The sequence below is a fragment of the Peromyscus leucopus genome, chromosome 8b (genome assembly GCF_004664715.2).
Source record: "Peromyscus leucopus breed LL Stock chromosome 8b, UCI_PerLeu_2.1, whole genome shotgun sequence".
In the NCBI taxonomy this organism is placed as follows: domain Eukaryota; kingdom Metazoa; phylum Chordata; class Mammalia; order Rodentia; family Cricetidae; genus Peromyscus; species Peromyscus leucopus.
In genome coordinates this window covers 42,981,191-42,997,952 of record NC_051086.1, presented here as the reverse complement: position 1 = coordinate 42,997,952, position 16,762 = coordinate 42,981,191, and the positions used below count along the sequence as shown (strand labels likewise).

General features: G+C 54.5%; 1 protein-coding gene across 3 annotated transcripts in view; it reads left to right on the top strand.

Annotated features, from left to right (window-relative positions):
* Tom1l2 (target of myb1 like 2 membrane trafficking protein) overlaps positions 1-10,503 on the top strand; it is a 128,160-nt gene extending 117,657 nt beyond the window's left edge. For 2 of the 3 annotated variants that reach the window (XM_028856503.2, XM_028856500.2), the window contains 3 exons: positions 3,999-4,058; positions 5,876-5,912; positions 7,079-10,503. In XM_028856503.2, the coding sequence (XP_028712336.1) occupies positions 3,999-4,058; positions 5,876-5,912; positions 7,079-7,227 (246 nt within the window). In that variant the 3' untranslated portion in view covers positions 7,228-10,503. The remainder of the gene's footprint in view (positions 1-3,998; positions 4,059-5,875; positions 5,913-7,078) is intronic. The other variant, XM_028856505.2, reaches the window with a different exon arrangement.
* Positions 10,504-16,762: the final 6,259 nt, after the last annotated feature.

The window sequence follows — 16,762 nt, the reverse complement described above, 5'->3', positions numbered from 1 at the left end:
GGTATGAGCAAGGAAATTCAGAGAATGAAAGCTGGGTATGATAAAGCATGCCTCTGGTCTTAGCACTGGGCAGGCTGAGACAGGAGGCTCCTGGTATGAACCAGCCTAAGCTGAATAATGGACCCTGCCTCACACACACTCACATAAATAGTGGTAACCATGACAACAACAGTAGTGTCAAAGCAGAAGCAGTAACTGTGAGGTCTTGTGTTGACCTCAACACCAGAGGTGCAGGCCAGGGAAGAACAGCAGCAATGGGCTACAGAAGATAGGCTGGAGAGGTGGTTCAGCAGTTGAAAGCACACACTGCTCCTGTAGAGAACCCGAGCTCAGTTCCCAGCACCCACACTGGACAGCTCACAATGGCCTGTAACTACAGCTCCAGAGAATCTGATGCCCTCTTCTGGCCTCCATGAGCATCTGCACTTACATGAACATACCCCTAACATTGATAGACAGATACACACACACACACACACACACACACACACACACACACACACACGATGAAAAATAAAAACAGATTAGTAAAAAAAAAAAAAAAGCCTCCTGCTGTCAGAGGCTAATGCTAGTTATCCCCACTCAATAATTGGCAGACTCCCAGACAGCACACCAAAGGCAAAAACAAAGAACTGGCTGGAGCCCGTGGCAGCACCTCACCCCTTTCCTAAGGTGGAGCGGCTCACAGATGCCAACAACAGGACTTCTGCCCGCCACCCTGGCATCAGAGATGCCTGAATCTCTGTGGACCCATAAGATGGACTGAGTGCTGTCACCAAGACCGCACCCTGCCAGCCTGCCTCCCTTTTCACCGGAGGCAGCATTTGGCCTTGGTCTTTATGGGAGGGTGTTCTGGGTAGATTCCCTCCTCTTCATACCCATTCTTCCTCTGTCTCCCTCATCAGTCTTCAACCTCCTGTAACAGCCTGCAGCTTGGATCAGTGTCCAAGAAGATGCTAAAACCATGGCAAAACAGCCAAAAGCTTCCTAGGGATCTGTCTGCTGGATAAGCCACTAATGTGGCACGTAACGGATGTTAAGGCCCCCAAAGACTTGGTGACTTGCTCAAAGCCACATGGCATAGACACACCAAGACTCCCTGCCATGCTCCCTTCCCTCTATCAGCAAGAGAGGGATCTGTTTCTCCCTCTTTCTGAGCCTCTGCAGGCCATATTTTCCAGGCAGTGTACATGTTGAGTCTGGGTCTTGGTGTGCCTATGTGGTGAGAGGGATACTCTGCCTGCTTCCCAGAGCTGGTTCATAGCTGTGTTTCTGCATCCAGCCACCTGCCTTCCAGCACATAAGCCTAGCTGAGAAGTAGCATCCGAGCTCCTCAGAACATGCCCTGAGGCCCGAGAGACTCAGTTCCAGCGACCAGACATTAGAACACAGAAACACAAACCTGGAAGATGAGGGATCCTGACTTACAATGTTAGTGTTAGACTCAAAATGCCACATTGCAATCACCTGTTCACAGACGAGGACATGGAGCCTGAGCCTGCTGAAACTCCTTCACCTGCCCACATGGCTGAGGCTTCTAAGAGGAGGAGGCTGGCTTCCCTATGGGATGGGAAGTGACTCGCCCAGGCAGTGTGGCCCAGGTGGGGCCACTTGTCTTGCTTTGCTGCCATTGCAGGGCAGTGTTCAGCTGTTGGCAGATTTTTATGATGTGGATTAAACCCAAAAGCTTCACATATGGTAGGCAAGCACTCCTGAATTATACCTCTAGGCCTCTGCCCTTTTTTTAAAGAGTCTCTCTACATAACTCTGGCTGTCCTGGAACTCATTATATAGACCAGGCTGGCCTCAGACTCACAGAGATCCGCCTGCCTCTGCCTCCCAAGTGCTGGGATTAAAGGTGTGTGCCACCACCAGGTCAGCCTAGCCCTCTACTTTTTGACAATAATAAAAAGAATTATAAGAAAAAATGGAATGTCTAATTAGGCTTCTGGCCTTTTAAAACTAGCAACCCAGTGAAGAGTGTTCAGCCCTCCTAGGGAGGGCCTGTGCTCCACCCAACACTGTGGAAAGAAAGCTCACAGACGTGGACTCTCAGTTTCTTCTAGGTGGACTGAGTTGGATAAGGCAAAAAGTGCCCACGTGCACCCTAGCAGCTGCCATGGATGGCATTTCTCATTGGAGAAATGGCTGACTTTCTGAGCTGGGGACTAGGCATGGCACACGCCCTCAACAAGTCAGACATTGTGATTGATAGATATATCAAGATCATGAAAGCAGCACATCCTTTCCAGGAGTCCATCAAGGTAGCAGGCCCGCCCGCTGTCATGACACCCGCTGTCATGAGATAGCAATTGCACCTACCGTGGCCCAGCGTTCTTTGATGGGTAAGGCGGGCATCTGCCATGGGCACTGTAGGCACAGCCCTTGAGCATCCTTGCTCTCACCCTGAGTGAATGATCATCTGCTTTGTCACCAGGACTCACGTCATGGTGTAAGAACTCTCTGAAATATTATCCAGCTTGACAGTTTGAAATGTCTGGGGGTTAAAATGGTGGCAGAGAGAGACAGTGTGAGCTAGTCTGAAAACGCTTGTGTGCCTGCCCATGGCAGGGTGAGGATGGGGCACAGAGCATGTGCTCAGAGCTGGGGGTCACCAGCTTGCTCTGGGAGGTGCTGCAGACATCTGCTCAGCATGTGCAGGAGCCACACCTTTTTGGCAACAGATTTCAACCTCCAAAACAGGAGCCGACAATGTGAATTCTTTGTTCTCTTCCTTTTCAGGTTGGGCTTTTTGGGTTATTTTGGAAGCTTTTTTAAAATTACTTCAACTGAGTCTTCTTATTGCCTATTTAAAGTTCATTCTTACTCTAGATGGTGACATTAGAGTGTAGCCAGCTATGGACACCACACTGTCGTTTCTTTTTTTCTGGAAATAGTGGGCTAATTAGCAAGGCTCCCAGGCGGAGCACCACTCAGTCCAGGGTAGGTGAAGAGGCAGGTTGCCCCGACTAAAGGCGACCCTCTCAGTTGTCTAGGCAGGGAGCCAGCCTTTCATTAAGGTGGCTTCTAGGGGTTTAAAGGCCACCTTCACTTCTTATCTGATGGCAACGGAAATGGTTTTAGTTGCACATATTTTTCAGAATCTCTGCTCGAGGCCCTTGGCTCAGACCAACGCATGGCACCTTCTCCAATACCCATGAGGTTGCTGGGGAGTCCTGTCACAGCCTAGGCATCCTGCTCCCCAGCCCACAGTGGACTAGTTTTTCTCAACTACTAAAGCTCAGACAGCTGCTGAGAGGCAGGAGGAAAGGATGAGACCAAAGGAAGCTGTGGCATTCGGGGCTACTAGTGATATTTTTTCCTCAAAGGAGAGAAAGAGAGAGGACTAAAGCCCTCTGTCCTTTGTTATCAAAGCCTCATTTTTGAGCTGTGTTTCCTTTAATGGTAGAGTGTGCCTGCTTTCTGGAAGCAGGGCACTCCCAGACCAAGGGAGCACGTACCTCTGGCTCCTTCTCCCACTCAGAAAGCCACCTCACTAAGCAGACAGAGGCCCGGGGCTGAACTGCCCTCCTGAGCGCCCTGTGGCCTGCTCTAGGCCTGGTTCTGCTCAGCTTCCCCGCGGCCCACCATCTTGGCCTGAGGTGGTCTTCACCGAGGGCAGCGGATTCTCCCGTCATGGCTGCTGCAGAACTAGTGACTTCTTGAGACCAGGGAGTGCTTTGCAGCCCTGGCCTGGAAAGGCGAACAGACACAAGCGAAAGTTATCCATATCAAGAACGCGTACTTTCTTGCCCCCGCCCCCTGCTGACCAGCCTGCTTCTTCTAATTACCACCTCACTGCTCTCCTCATCTGCCATTTCACATGGAGCTAGCTGCCTGTGCTGCCTGTGCGTGCCATGTGGTTGTTTTGCTCTGTGTACATTTTGGTTTTGTTTGGGGGTTACTTTTGATGATTTACTTTGTTTTGGTGTTGTCTTCTTCTGCTGGCTGTGTGGGGGCCTGCCTGACCCCGCTGCTTGCCGCCTCTGCCTTCATAGATTCCCGTTGCGCAGCCCTCTGTCATGGACGACATTGAGGTGTGGCTCAGGACAGACCTGGTGAGACTTGACTTCTGCATTTTGTGTGGGGGTTGTTTGTGGCAAGGCAGCTGTCCCGAGGACAGGCCTTGGGGCTTGTGGCGGGGGCTCCACCTCCACCAGGGGGGGCTGGAGGAGGGAGGGGGTAAAGCTCACCTTCCATTCGAACATGTGGACTCTGGTGGTGCTGGCTCTAGGCACGGCCTCTCAGCCACACAGCCCCGAACAGATGTGTCACATCTGTGCAAACTAGAGAGCCCATCTCTAGCCACTCCTGACACGCGCCAACCCCTCCCCATTTCTCTTAAATGCCAAAGGTGTGTGTTTGAGGGGTTTTTCTACTTGTTTGTTTCTGTTTCTTTTTGCTTTTTGTTTTGAGGGAGGAAGATATTTTTGTGTGTTGGTTTTGGTTTGTTCTCTTTCTTTTTTTGCCCCTTTGTTGGGGATTGAATTCATGGCATTGTGCATGCTAGTGGGCAAGCGCTGCATCCCAACATCTTCATTTCTTTTTTTTCCTTTTTTCATAAATGAGTTAGATGCTTGGTTTTACATTCACCGTCATCCCCATTCCCACCATCCTCTAGTATTTGTTGAAAAGAGCTCCTGCTCCGAGAGATCGTTCGTCCATCTGGGATGGCTGAGAGACTGAGAAGGTCACGTGTCTGAAGATGGCCTCAGTCAATTCCCTCTCCTTACAGAGTACTTCATTCCCAGCCGCTGGGTGTAGGAGGGATTCAGTGGTGGCTACAGGTTTCCTGTGACATCTCCTCCACGAAAGAGGCTAGCATTGCCTCTTCCCCAGGAGGCAGCCACCTGCGTAGCAGGGAAGGTTGAAAGAGCACCCCTGCAATCTTTCCAGGAGAGCCTAGAAAGAAATATGTCCCTCACAGAGGCGGGAACGGAAACTCTCAGGCTCTCTCCCAGACTAGGCATGATGTCACCCACCTGTAATCCCAGCATTTGGGAAGTGGAGGCAGTAAGGTGCAAGGCCATGAGACCCTGAAGAGACAAGATCCAGAAAGGATTTGGTAGCAAGGCTCTCACAAGGCAGTGATAGGTCAGGAGAAGCCCAGGTTGCTGAGCCCTGCTGGTGACTTTTCACTCCAGCATGGGTCCTTTCCCAGTGTGGCCTATGTCTAAGCTCCTCTCTAATCAAGTGTGATCCACATAAATGACAGAGATGCTCAGCATCTCCATGGCCCCTTTAGACAGCAAGAATGGGAGCTTAGGTCTAGGGGAAGGCAGCTAGAGCTCCTGGGAGGCTGTGGCGCATGTCTCTAGGTGACAAATCCCACTGCCGAAGGACCTGCTAGAGATCAGGCCAGGCCATCCAGGCCCCAGGCAGCTCCTAGCTGTTGGTGCGGATGGCATCTTTCCAGAACCCCTCTGCTGGCAGCAGGGATTGCCTCAGCCTCCTGTGACAATGGCAGCTCTCCTCAGAGCCTGGTATTGATGGGCGGGGTTCTCCCCTCTGGCCCAGGTAGGGACCAGCCTGCACCAATTTTGGATTTTTCTTTCTTGTCCTTCTAAGATATCAAAACCTAGAACCTTTGTGTTTGGCTTTTTTTTTTTTTTTTTAACTTTTTTTTTTTTTTTTTTTTTTTTTTTTTTTTTTTTTTTTTTTAACATTTTTTTATTTGCGCCTTTTTCTGAACTCACTTGTAGAGCTGCTTGAACTCACAAGATCGCCTCTCTGCCTCTATCTAAATAGCGTTAAGAAGAAGAGAATCTGGAAACAGGAAAAGTAGAACTTCACTTGGGTAGCCATGGGTGGACAGAGGTGGTGGGGTGGGCAAGACAGGGATGAGCCCTAATGCCATTCTCTGCTCTGTCCACAGAAGGGTGATGACCTGGAAGAGGGGGTCACAAGTGAAGGTAGGCCTGGCCAGTGGCCTTACAGCCCGTCTGCTCTCTCGCTCCTGACTCTCAGGGCTACATGGGGAGTGGCCTGGCACCCTGAAGCCTCTGCTGCTAGATCCGTGTGTTGCTGGGCCTGCGCCCCAGCCTTCATGGGGATGAGCCCCAGCCTTCATGGGGATGAGCCCCAGCCTTCATGGGGATGAGCCCCAGCCTTCATGGGGATGAGCCCCAGCCTTCATGGGGATGAGCCCTAGCCTTCATGGAGACTCATGCTGATGGAGACAGTGCCATTTCTCTCATTTCCTTTAGGGCAAAACAGACTGGGAAGAGCATGTAGAGGTCACGAAGAGGGTGACTGGAGGTCACAGATTACTATCATAGCTGCTGCCCAGGTCCTAAGTCCCCCGCAGACACAGATCACACAGTGCACAGAGTGTGCAGGGCCCTCTTGGGCATCTGGGCCTCAGCTGATGGTCAGGTGGGAACATGGACCTAGTTTTCCAACAAGGCTCCTGCTCTCTTCCCTCCGACAGTACCTCCTCTCCATCTTACACGCTGCACCTCACCCATGCTGCCCCCCACCCCCGGATTCTTCCAGACCCTGTGACAAGGGCCAGTCCAAGGACCCGCCCTCTGTGCTAAGTGGCTGCCTTCTGCAGCCTCCCTTCAGCGTCTTCCTTAGGTCAGTGAGGGTGGGCCTGTGTGTCCACAGGTGCTGGCCCACTCTGCCCTGCCCTGTGCTGACCAGGAGGATAGAGCTCTGAGCTCTCGGAGGGCAGGTGCTCTGCACCCACTGTTTTTCCAGAGCCTTTCTCTGAAGAGACTGGGGGCTGTCAGATCCTTCCCCATCATGGGTCCCACAGCAATATATAGGGTCCTCCCCACCCACACGCCCCTAATCCAGCTTCCACCAGCTCTGCGTGTGGAGAGTCAGGAATAGTGACTTCTCTTCGGCTGGCCCCAGACCAGGAGGGCCCAGAATAACCTGGATCTGCCTGGTTGCTCTCCTGCCAACACACCCTTCCCAACCTCCACTCCCCACCCCCACCCCACGTGCATGTACCTCCTGCCGAAGGGCAGCCAGGCCAACGTTGGTCCTGGCTGGAGCTGGAAACCAGGGTGTGGGGCTTCAGCCAAGTGACCCTTACCAAGTCTATCCCTCCATTTGGTTTGTATTGTAGAGTTCGATAAGTTCCTGGAAGAGCGAGCCAAGGCTGCAGAAACGGTTCCAGACCTGCCCTCACCTCCCACAGAGGCTCCTGCACCAGCCTCAAGTGCTTCCAACCGGAAGAAGCCAGAGCGGTCTGAGGATGCCCTCTTTGCCCTGTGAGCTGTCCTGTGGTCTGCCTTCCCACGGCAGGTCACTGCTGACTCTCCTGGTGGACACTGGGCACTGGCCGCTCCCCAGCCCCTCAGCCTGCACACCTGTATCCCCATGGAAATGCCACTGTTTGCTCCCAGGCCTCCCTGGTCAGGGCCCACCTTGCCACCTGTTCTCTGGGTGACAACAGTACTGACCAGAGGGCCTGTCCTCCCTCACCCCAAGGGCTCTCCTGGCCTTGGGTCTAACCAGGAAGAAGCAGTGGTCCAGCCCCAGGCAGTTTCTGAGCAGAGCTCCTGAACTGACTCTCTCACTACCCCTTCTGCTTCCGCCCAGCTCCATGGCTTCCTTAGGTGAGACACTCTGCTCCCTGGGGCCCCCTCCTTCCATCAAGGACTCTGGGAAGCAGGGCTCAAGTGTTTGTAACCACAGCTCAGTCTCTCTCCCTGGACGGTGTGGGCACTGGACGTGTTTGTACCTGAGTGGGCTCCAGGGGCCACTACCTTAAAGATCCCTCATGTCCCTGGCCCTTTCTCCATCAGTCAGCTGCCAGGCCTGGGACCAAGACAGGGACCTGCAGCTCTTGGTCTGAGGATGGCCAAGGGCAGCACGTGCCCTGTGGATGGTACATGGCTTACTCTATGCACGCCCTACACACCCACATTGGCCCTGATGTCTAGAGAGGGTTGTTGGCTAAAGCAACATGACTTCAATGTATCCCGTGACTAGGCTTCGCCTTCAGCCACCTCCACACAGCTACCTCCAGGCCCAGCAGCAGGTAGCTGTGTGTTGGGCGTGGAGGCTGCAGATGACCAGGAGCCACATTAGGCTGGAGCCATACTCCACTCTTCCCTCCTCACAGCCTCAGCCTTCATGGCTGTCCCCACTTGACCTGCCACCCCCCCACCTCACATGTCCCCCGGCCACACAGTTTCAGTCTGAAGCCTGGCAGCCTGCATCTGAGCAAGCAAGAGCCAGTGATGCCTGCTCCTGCCCTTGTCTTGGCTGCTTTGTGTCCTGGCGCTGAGCAGGTGACCCAGTGCCCCCTTAACCCTGGTCTAGCTGCTGTTGCCTAGAAAAGGAAGATGCTCCTGCAGCTGTATTGCTGTATACGCGCAGGCCCCACATAGTCCCACCCACCCTGGGGTCAGCCTTGCCCACCGTTAGGATGGCCCACTGCTACACCTGGCCACCCAGGCGCCAGCCCCAGCAGGGAGAGGAGGCTGCAAGGATCCACTTGCAGAGGGGTCAGTGCACAGGTTCTGGGCAGCTCTTAGGGTGGGACCGCAGCCCTGGGTGAGAACAGAAATGGCCTGTCCCAGGACCCCTCGCCCAACCCAGCACCTCTCCTTCAGCAGTCTCCGGAAGGTCTGGCTAGGGTTCATCTGACAGGACCTGTGGAGGATGTCATGCTGACCTGCTAACTGCCCAGCTCTCTCTGAGCATCTGCCATACCTCCACACTCCACTCACACCCTGCCAAGCGGAACTTCTCATCAGTGTTTCTCAAGGGCAGAGCGCTCTAAGGCCAGCCTGGTTGTTAAGGCCTCTGAAGGCTTATCACACCAGAGGAGGCTGGGGAGCCCAGTATACCCGGAAGCTTGGCCTTTGGCACAGTCTAAAAGGATTGTCTGAGGATCAGCTGCATACAGTCTAAAGAGCAGGGCCTGTGGGCAGTAGGCAATCAGGCCAGCATCTCTGAATTAAGAGGCTGCCCCCTGCTTGTGGATGATGTAGAGAGGAAGATGGGCCTCCATCAGGGAGAGAGACTGATGTGGGGAGCCTACCTTGGGGGTTCCCAACATGGTTGTTTCTAGTACCAATGTCCAGAGCTGTCCCCTATCCTGACTGCAGCTGCTAGGTATGGCTTAGAGAGGTCAAGGACTCCCCCAGGCTGCCAAGAGAACACCTTTCTGGCTGGGACCAGCCCAGCTGGTGGTTTGCTCTGTAGTCGTCATATCTTGTCTAGAGGTAGTCTGCCTGCCTTATCTGTGGGCTGAAGTGACATGGGCCTGGGGCCTGTATGAGAAGCAAGATGGGCCTGGGGGTCCCGAAGGGGGTTCAGCTCTGTGGACTGTCCTGTCCTGAGGCCTCTGGTTTCCTACCATCTGTGGGCCAAACCCTTAGATGCTGGGCCCTCTCAAGCCAGCAGCCCCTACAAGTGTTAGAAATCACAGATAGAGTATGTACTTAATTACACTAAATTATTGCCGGGACTCATAAGCACTAATTACACCTGATTATAGGTTAAAATATTTATTTTGTCAAAATATTTTCTTGAGGAAGTGTTTAACCTTTTCTTGTTCATTGTGTGCTGAAGTGTGAAGACTGCTTCTTCCTACCTTTTTGGCCATCAGGCAGCCGTGGAGGGAAGTCACCAGGTGGAGTTTGACCCTGTGAGTTGGGCCGAGACCGACTAACTCATTTACTGTACATGGGACATGGGGTTTCAGAGCCAAAAGGGCTTCTTGATGGCTGTGGCCAGAGCTGGCTTCCATTTTTTCCTGTCAGCCCCTCAGTGTGAGTGGCTGTGCCTTGGCCCACTGCTCCTGTCCTCCCCACCTGGGCCCTGCTGTCACCCACAGCACCGCTCAGCCGGGAAAGTGGTGGCCGGACCCTAGGTGGCCTGATGGCAGTGGGTTCCTTCGTTCCACCACAGACTTTCCTGGCCACGGTCCCCTGACGGATGGTCTCAGATGGCTCAGGGCACTCTCGGGGCCACGTCAGCCCTAGGTGGCTGGGAGAGCATCATGAGAGCCTTGGTTCCCGCCCGGTCAATCCACAGCCTCTCTATGGTCGGCTGTTGGGATGGCTGGGGCTTCCCTGTGTGCTCAGCCACTCGGAGGTCCTCCCTTTGTGGCTCCGTGGTACCCACCTAGCCCAGTGCCCATCTCCAGCCCTTCTTGTTCATGGAGGTCTAGGCTAGGTTTCCCCTAGTCCCCAAGAACAGCTGTCAACCCTGTGTTCTGACCGATCCTGCCGTACTCACGCCCCAGGCTCTCTGGGAGAGCAGGGGTAGTGTTTGCTCCTAAAGTTTGCACTTCATTTGTGAGGATCTGAGGGTCCTCGGGCTGCTGAAAAGACGGTGTTGAGTTTGTTCTCCTGTTGTCTTAAAAGTCAGAGTCTTGTCTCTGTCCTGTTTCTGTGGGTAGAGCTGGTTCTGGAGGGTGGCTCAAGTGTGACAACTAGTGTGTCTCCCCACCCACTGGTTCTGCTTCCAAATCCTGTCTCTCTAATTTGTGTTCTTGCATGTAAAGTACGCCACAATAAATAGTTGAACCAGCCATTCCTGTGTGATATCTGAATTGGCCTGAGCATCCAAAGGGCCTGAAAGTTGACTTCTTCAAAAAAAAAATTATATTTTTAAATTATGTGTTTGTGTGTGTTATCTGAGTGTGGATATGTGCACTTATTGGTTCAGGTGCCCACAGAGGCCAGGAGAGGGCTGGAGTTAAAGTGGTTCTGGGCCACCCAGCGTGGGTGCTGGGAACCAAACCCTAGTTCTCTGCAAAAGCAGTGTGTGCTCTTTAGCCACTGGGCCGTCTCTCCAGCTCCCACCTGCCTTTTAATCTTATTTCATGTTTTGAGATATGGTCTTACTTTGTAGCCCAGGCTAGCCTTGAACCCAGAGATCCTCTGGCCTCTGCTTCCCAAGCACTGGGATTGAAAGCCTGTGCCACAAGACCAGTGCCACAGGCCTTTCACAGGCCTTCATGGGCCCCTGCTAGAGGGGGCAGTTGCAGACCCACCCCTTCATTCCCCACCTCGGAGGCCTGGCGAGGAAACTCCTGTGCCCTGGAGAGAGGCAGGCTTTGGGGGAAGAGGGCAAGTGCATGCAGATTTCCTGGGTCTCAAGCAGATATGGCAAGGCCACTTACCCTGGCTCAGAGCAGGCAGGCCTGGGGCATCCAAACCCTTTCAGCTGGGTTTCTGCCAAGAAAAGCATCAGAATCTTCCACAAAGCCCATGCCAAGCACCGAGTCTGCCAGCCTCAGCTCCTGGAGAGTGGAGCCCTCTCCCTGACTGTGATATTAATCCACAGTTCCCCCTACAGAGAGAGATGGCTTACACACTTTATGCAGTTGAGCGCTTTCAGTCAGGGTTGCAGGGCTGTGTGACCATCACAATTTTAGAACGTCTTTGTTCCCTCAAAGCAGCTCATCCCTGCCTCTCCCCACCTACCTTCCTTCCTGTAAGCTCCCGGGCTGTTCCAGGAGGCTGCCTAGGGCACTACTCTGAGGCATTGTCCTTTGGGAACTGGCCTCAGCCAGCCCTGAGGTCAAAGGACCAAGTGGGGACACGGGAGGAGGTGGAGCCAGATGCCCTCAGACCCTTCACCCCCTGGAACTGAGGATGGAGCACAAGCGTAGTAAGTATATGAAACTCGTATGGCCCTGGCTAAGGCCTGCCAGCCTGTCACTGTGCTGGTAAAGTTGGGGCTGGGAAGAGCCCCAGACTTGCTTTTGGGCACAGAGATCAAGGTAACTGTCACTTAGACTCAGACTCAGTCTACTGCGAGGAGCAGCAGATGAAAAGGCCCAGAGGCACAGGTTGATGGGGGTCCCTGCAGTCACCAACGCAGGCCAGGGTTCCAGTAGCCAGCACCTAAGACCCACCGTCACCCTAGGCTCCGGCAGCTGAGGCTCTAGCTCTGACTAGGTGGGATGAATTGCAGGCCCTCAACAGGTGAGACAGAGGAGCGTATCCTTAAAGTAGAGGAAGCCCACAACCTAGATCCTTCTGAGCAGATAACATGGACTCAGGCCATTCTGTGCCCTAGCTCTGTGCTAGGCACTGTGGCATTAAAGGGACAAGAACCCAATCCCTACCCTGTGAAGAGCAGGTGGATCGAGTCTGCTCTGGCTCACAAGCCCTACTGCACTTTTCCTTTTAGCTCGTGATCCTTACAGCTTGCCTGTACCTGGCTGGTGCTCAGGCTGTGCCCTTGGCGAACTTGAAGCCTTGTCCAGTTCCCAGAACCAAGGCCTCTCCTCTGCTGACTGTTAGAGAAATCTGGTGACCTGCAGGCAGGGAGGCCCGGGTGCTGCTGGTAGGGTAGGCTGTCCAGGCCAGGCGGAAGGGCAGGATGGCCATGCTGCTCCCATTTAGCTGACAAGTCTCCAAGGAGGGACTTTGCAACCCTGGTGGACACTTGCCAGAGTTCATTTTCCCCACAAACTAATAGATGTTTCTGTGAGGTAAGGTTTCTGTGGGAGAAAACAAATGCAAGAAACATTGGAGAAAAGTGGTACCAGGGCCGCTTTGTCAGGATGGAGCCTGTGGCCCCAACTCCTCACTTAAAGGGCATATTTGACCTTGTTGGTTGTGGCAGAAACTGGTTCAGAAGTCAGAAAGAGGAGTGCGCTTCAGGAACAGCTGTATCCGGGTGCCTCTAGATGAGGTTGGGCAACAGGCCTCTGTGGGTCTTGGCTCTGCTTCCTCGGGGCTGGCTCCTCCAAAATAGACTAGAGATTTCCTGTAGCTCCAGGCTATAGCTCTTTCCAGTGGTTTACAAAATACCAAGAACGCACCTGAAAACCCTGGCTGTTAGTAGAGGAAGGGTAAAACCTTCACAAGTTCTATAGCATGGGTGGAGAAGGCCCAGGTCCTGGGGTACAGATGGACAGAGACAAATTCCTGTGCTCTTCTTTTCTCCCTTCTCAGGCCTCACGGCCTCTCCTCCTGTCTTGATGACAGGCCCCCCTCAGCAGCCTCCACTGAAGCTCTTGATGGGGGAGGACCTTCACCACCCATTTACTTCCCAAGAAAAACATCTTTTCTGGATCTTGGGCAGGGGCAGAACCCGAGACCTCGGACCAGCATGGTACCCAGAAAGTGCTCCAATACTCAGGGAAGCTACTGGTGTGTTCTTTCATAGCCTCCGGAAAGCTATGTTCAGGTCTCTAGGGCCAGGTCTTGAACATCCCAGTAAGTCAGGCCTCTGCTGGCAGCTCTGGGGAGTCGATGATTCTGGAAGCCCAGCGGACTCTCGCCTGGGCTGTCTCCTCTATCCATGCCACATAGTCCAGACCCTGCAGTAGTGGCACCAGAGAATCCACTGTGCCCTTTCCTCGGCTGTGAGATGGAATTGTGAATGACCCACCGAGGCCTTTGTAGTTCATCAATCTTTGAGTGAAATGGGCTGAGGTAACCCCAGGGAAGATGAGGAGAGAAAAAGGAGCCTGAAGCCTGGCTGAAAGGACAGCCGTCAGTCTGGTAAGGCCTGGAGTCCAACATTCAGGCGAAACGTTCTGTTTGAGCCTGTCACGGTCTTTCCAGCACATTCTTTTGCCCTGTCTCCCAAGCCCACCCTTCCTGGTTTTTGAGGCCTCCCCGAATCCCACATCTAAGTTCTGATGAGAAGTCCTTTAAGAGGTGGGAGCTGCCCAGCCTGGTTGCAAACACAGACCCCCCTGCTTCACCTTCTGAGGGCTGAGAGCGCAGAGAGGGGAACTGGCCCACTGCCAGTTCCCAGGACATCGGTGGAAGGTCTAGCACCTCCTCTACCCCACGAGGTCAACGTGACTTGCAGCAGCCGGAGTATCACCCTCCTGTATTCATCCTGTACTCCTTTCTCCTACCACACGGCTCTTTACACCTCCGAAAACCCCGGGAGATGGAGAATCTGCTCCGTCTCCTTCGAGTGGGTCTCAGATAAACCTGCACCTCCCCACCAGTGTCAGTTCCCCAGTTTTCCGTAGGGTGACAAGCAGTGGGGACCTGGGGTTCCAACAGTAACTCCTTTAGGTCTGGGCTTCTCTCACGGTGTCAGGTGATACCATTTGTTGATGTACTTTTCTTTACTCCGGGACTCTAATACATAGCTGGCTTCTCAATAGCCAGGATTCCCTGCTCTCCATTTGTGAGCTTAACTCTTCACTGTGCACAGGCTTTGGGCATACCCAACCCTTGTGTGGAGGTCTATCAAGGGACTGTAATGCCAAGCAGCCACTACGGTGGGTGAGACAGAGGCCCAGAGAGGGCTGGACACTTCCTGGACAGCTCCCAACAGAAGTCGACTCCAATGAGATCAGCCCTCATCTACGTCAGTAGTCACCGGTATAAAGTCAAGTCAGGAGGTTAAGACCTCCTGGGTGGCTCTGGACTCCTAGCAGTCTGTTCCCACTGCCTGGCCCGGTGTTCCTTTGCCCAGGCAGGCCCACGCTTAGCTCCAGCAGTCAAGAAGGATAACGGGGTCACGCAGAGTGGCAGGTGGCCCTGGAGGTTCAGCAGCCTCCTTATGCAGCTTTCTGCCCAGGGCCTGCCATTCCACGCACCTCTGAGCTCCCAACAGTGAGGGCACTGCTGGGCAAAGGGGCCCTGCCCCTCACGGCTCAGAACCCCAGCCGTGTCTCCTGTGCTTAGAGGGTGGGGACCAACCGGGACGTGCACACTGGTCCCCCCGGTAAGGAAGCCCGGGCAGCACGGAAATCAGGGCTTTGGGAGCCATTTGCAGGGGAGCAGTCCCACCAGGCAGAGCCGGTGCCCGCAGGTCTTACAGCCCCGCCCCCGGGTCGAGCAGGCGCCGGGCACGTGACCAAAGCCCGCAAGCTGACGCCGCGTCACGCCACTCGGGGCCCCGCCCCAATTGGCCGCGAACGGTGCGAGGTCTCTCGTGGCCGGAGTTCGGGGTCTCTGCGCTGCCCACCCCGCTTTGCGACTGTCCCCAGTATAGGGACCACCACGGGCAGCAGGCAGCGCTGGGGAATCCTAGGCGGGGCCCGTCTCCTCCTGCCTCAGTTGCCTCATCTGTGGGATGGGATGGGAACAGACAGACGTCTTCCTAAGGCTGTTGGGAGGACTGAACGAGTTAATACAATAAAAATATCCGGCTTGTCACAAGCATGCCTCATGACTGCACAGCGCGGAACAGCTGACCCAGGTCACTGTTGGCCAGGCTGAGACCGCGCCCCTCCAAGGCTCACCAGGACAGGCTTGCGTTCTGAGCGCCAAAGATCCAGCAAAGGATCTTTGGTGGGAGGTCCCGGGTGTTTGAGACAGAAACCACCAACTTCTTCTGAAGAAGTTCTCCAAGCTTTCCTCGCTGGGGAAAAGCTTCCCCTTGGCTGCTGCCCTTGGAAACCCACCCGTGGAGCAGAGGTTTGCAGTCAGTGGTCCGCTCTCCCACCTTGGGCTTTGCTCCACGGGGAGCTTTTCTAGTCCTGGCTTTGACTTTGCCTTCGGCTGCCCCCGCCCTGCGGCAACGGAATGTGTGCTATATATACTTTTTGCTCAGTTCCCAGAAGAAGGCAGATCTGTTGTGAAGACTCCCAACACTGCGCCTTTTCCGCGGAGACGGCCATAGTGCCTGTCTACACACACGCAGGTGAAGCACTAGCTCAGCTGACCTCTGAAGACCCTCACTCTTCTGTCTGGGTCTTTCTGATGGTGGTGGGACATGGCAGAGTGGCCCCAAAGCAAGGGCTCCACGTCGGGGAGAGGTGGTTCATAGTCCCAGCGGCTCCTGGGCGCCTGAGTCATTTTCTAGCAGCCACGCTGGGAGAGGGACAAAATGCGTCCAAGTGGAAACCAGGCACACAATCCCTCCTCACCCAAAGACAACTCATTCTACTGGCTGGGAGGGGAGAGCAGTCACCCAGCCTGTAGCTGGAGTCTAAGCATGGCAGCTCCAGGTGGCCAGGGGGTCCTGACCTTCGCGGAGGCTCCCTGGTTGACTCCTACAGCGCTGTTGTCTCCCCACTTGCAGATGCTTGTGGACCAGAAAGGTTTATTTCAATCCACCCCGAGGAACCTATCCTCTCTCCCCTGCTTTACCTGGCCCTAAGGCCCAGGGCCTGTGAGCCATTTTTCAGTCCTCAGTCAGGCTGCTGGCCTGGCCTGGACTAAGGTCATGATCTAGGCAGCTGGGCTCAGGTTTTCTGGGCCCTTTTACAGAATCGCTGCTTGTCCTTCGGATCCACACTTTTTGTAGGTCTTCCTGGAGACCAGAGTCTTCCTTTAGGAGTTGTACAGGCCACTGGCCCTCCGGGTCCTCTCTGCCCCAACAGTGGGACTGATATGGATTAAGACAGGATCAGAAGTTCCAGCCTCCCTCCCCTGCAGGTTCTGCCTGGGAACCCTTCTTCTCCACTTCCAGGCTCCCATGCTGAGAAGGTGGACGGATCTCACAGGCTGCGTTCCTCGGATGCCCAGCTCCACTAATCTCTCAGCCAGCCCATACATAGATCACTGGAGCCTTGCTACAAATGAGGAAAACAGAGAGGCAGAGTTGAGGTCACACCACAGGTCTGTGACAGCTGTATTTTGGACGCAAGTCCGTTCTCTGCTCCCACCCCCCACGCCGGCCCCTCTCCCTAGCTCTTCCGTCTCATGATGCCTGGGCTAGGTCTGTGGCTTCCATTTAGGCCCCTTTGCTGGGTGCTGAAGAAGCTGAGGCCCTCCTGAGCACCCGCAGGAGGGAAGCTGCGGGAAATTAAGCTCCAGCAGGTAGTCTGAACCGGCTAGGTGAGTTGTCCGGAGCTTACGGACTCCGGCTGGTGGGCGGGGCCTGGCGGGAAGCCCCGCCCTCCTCCTGGGAGGCTCCG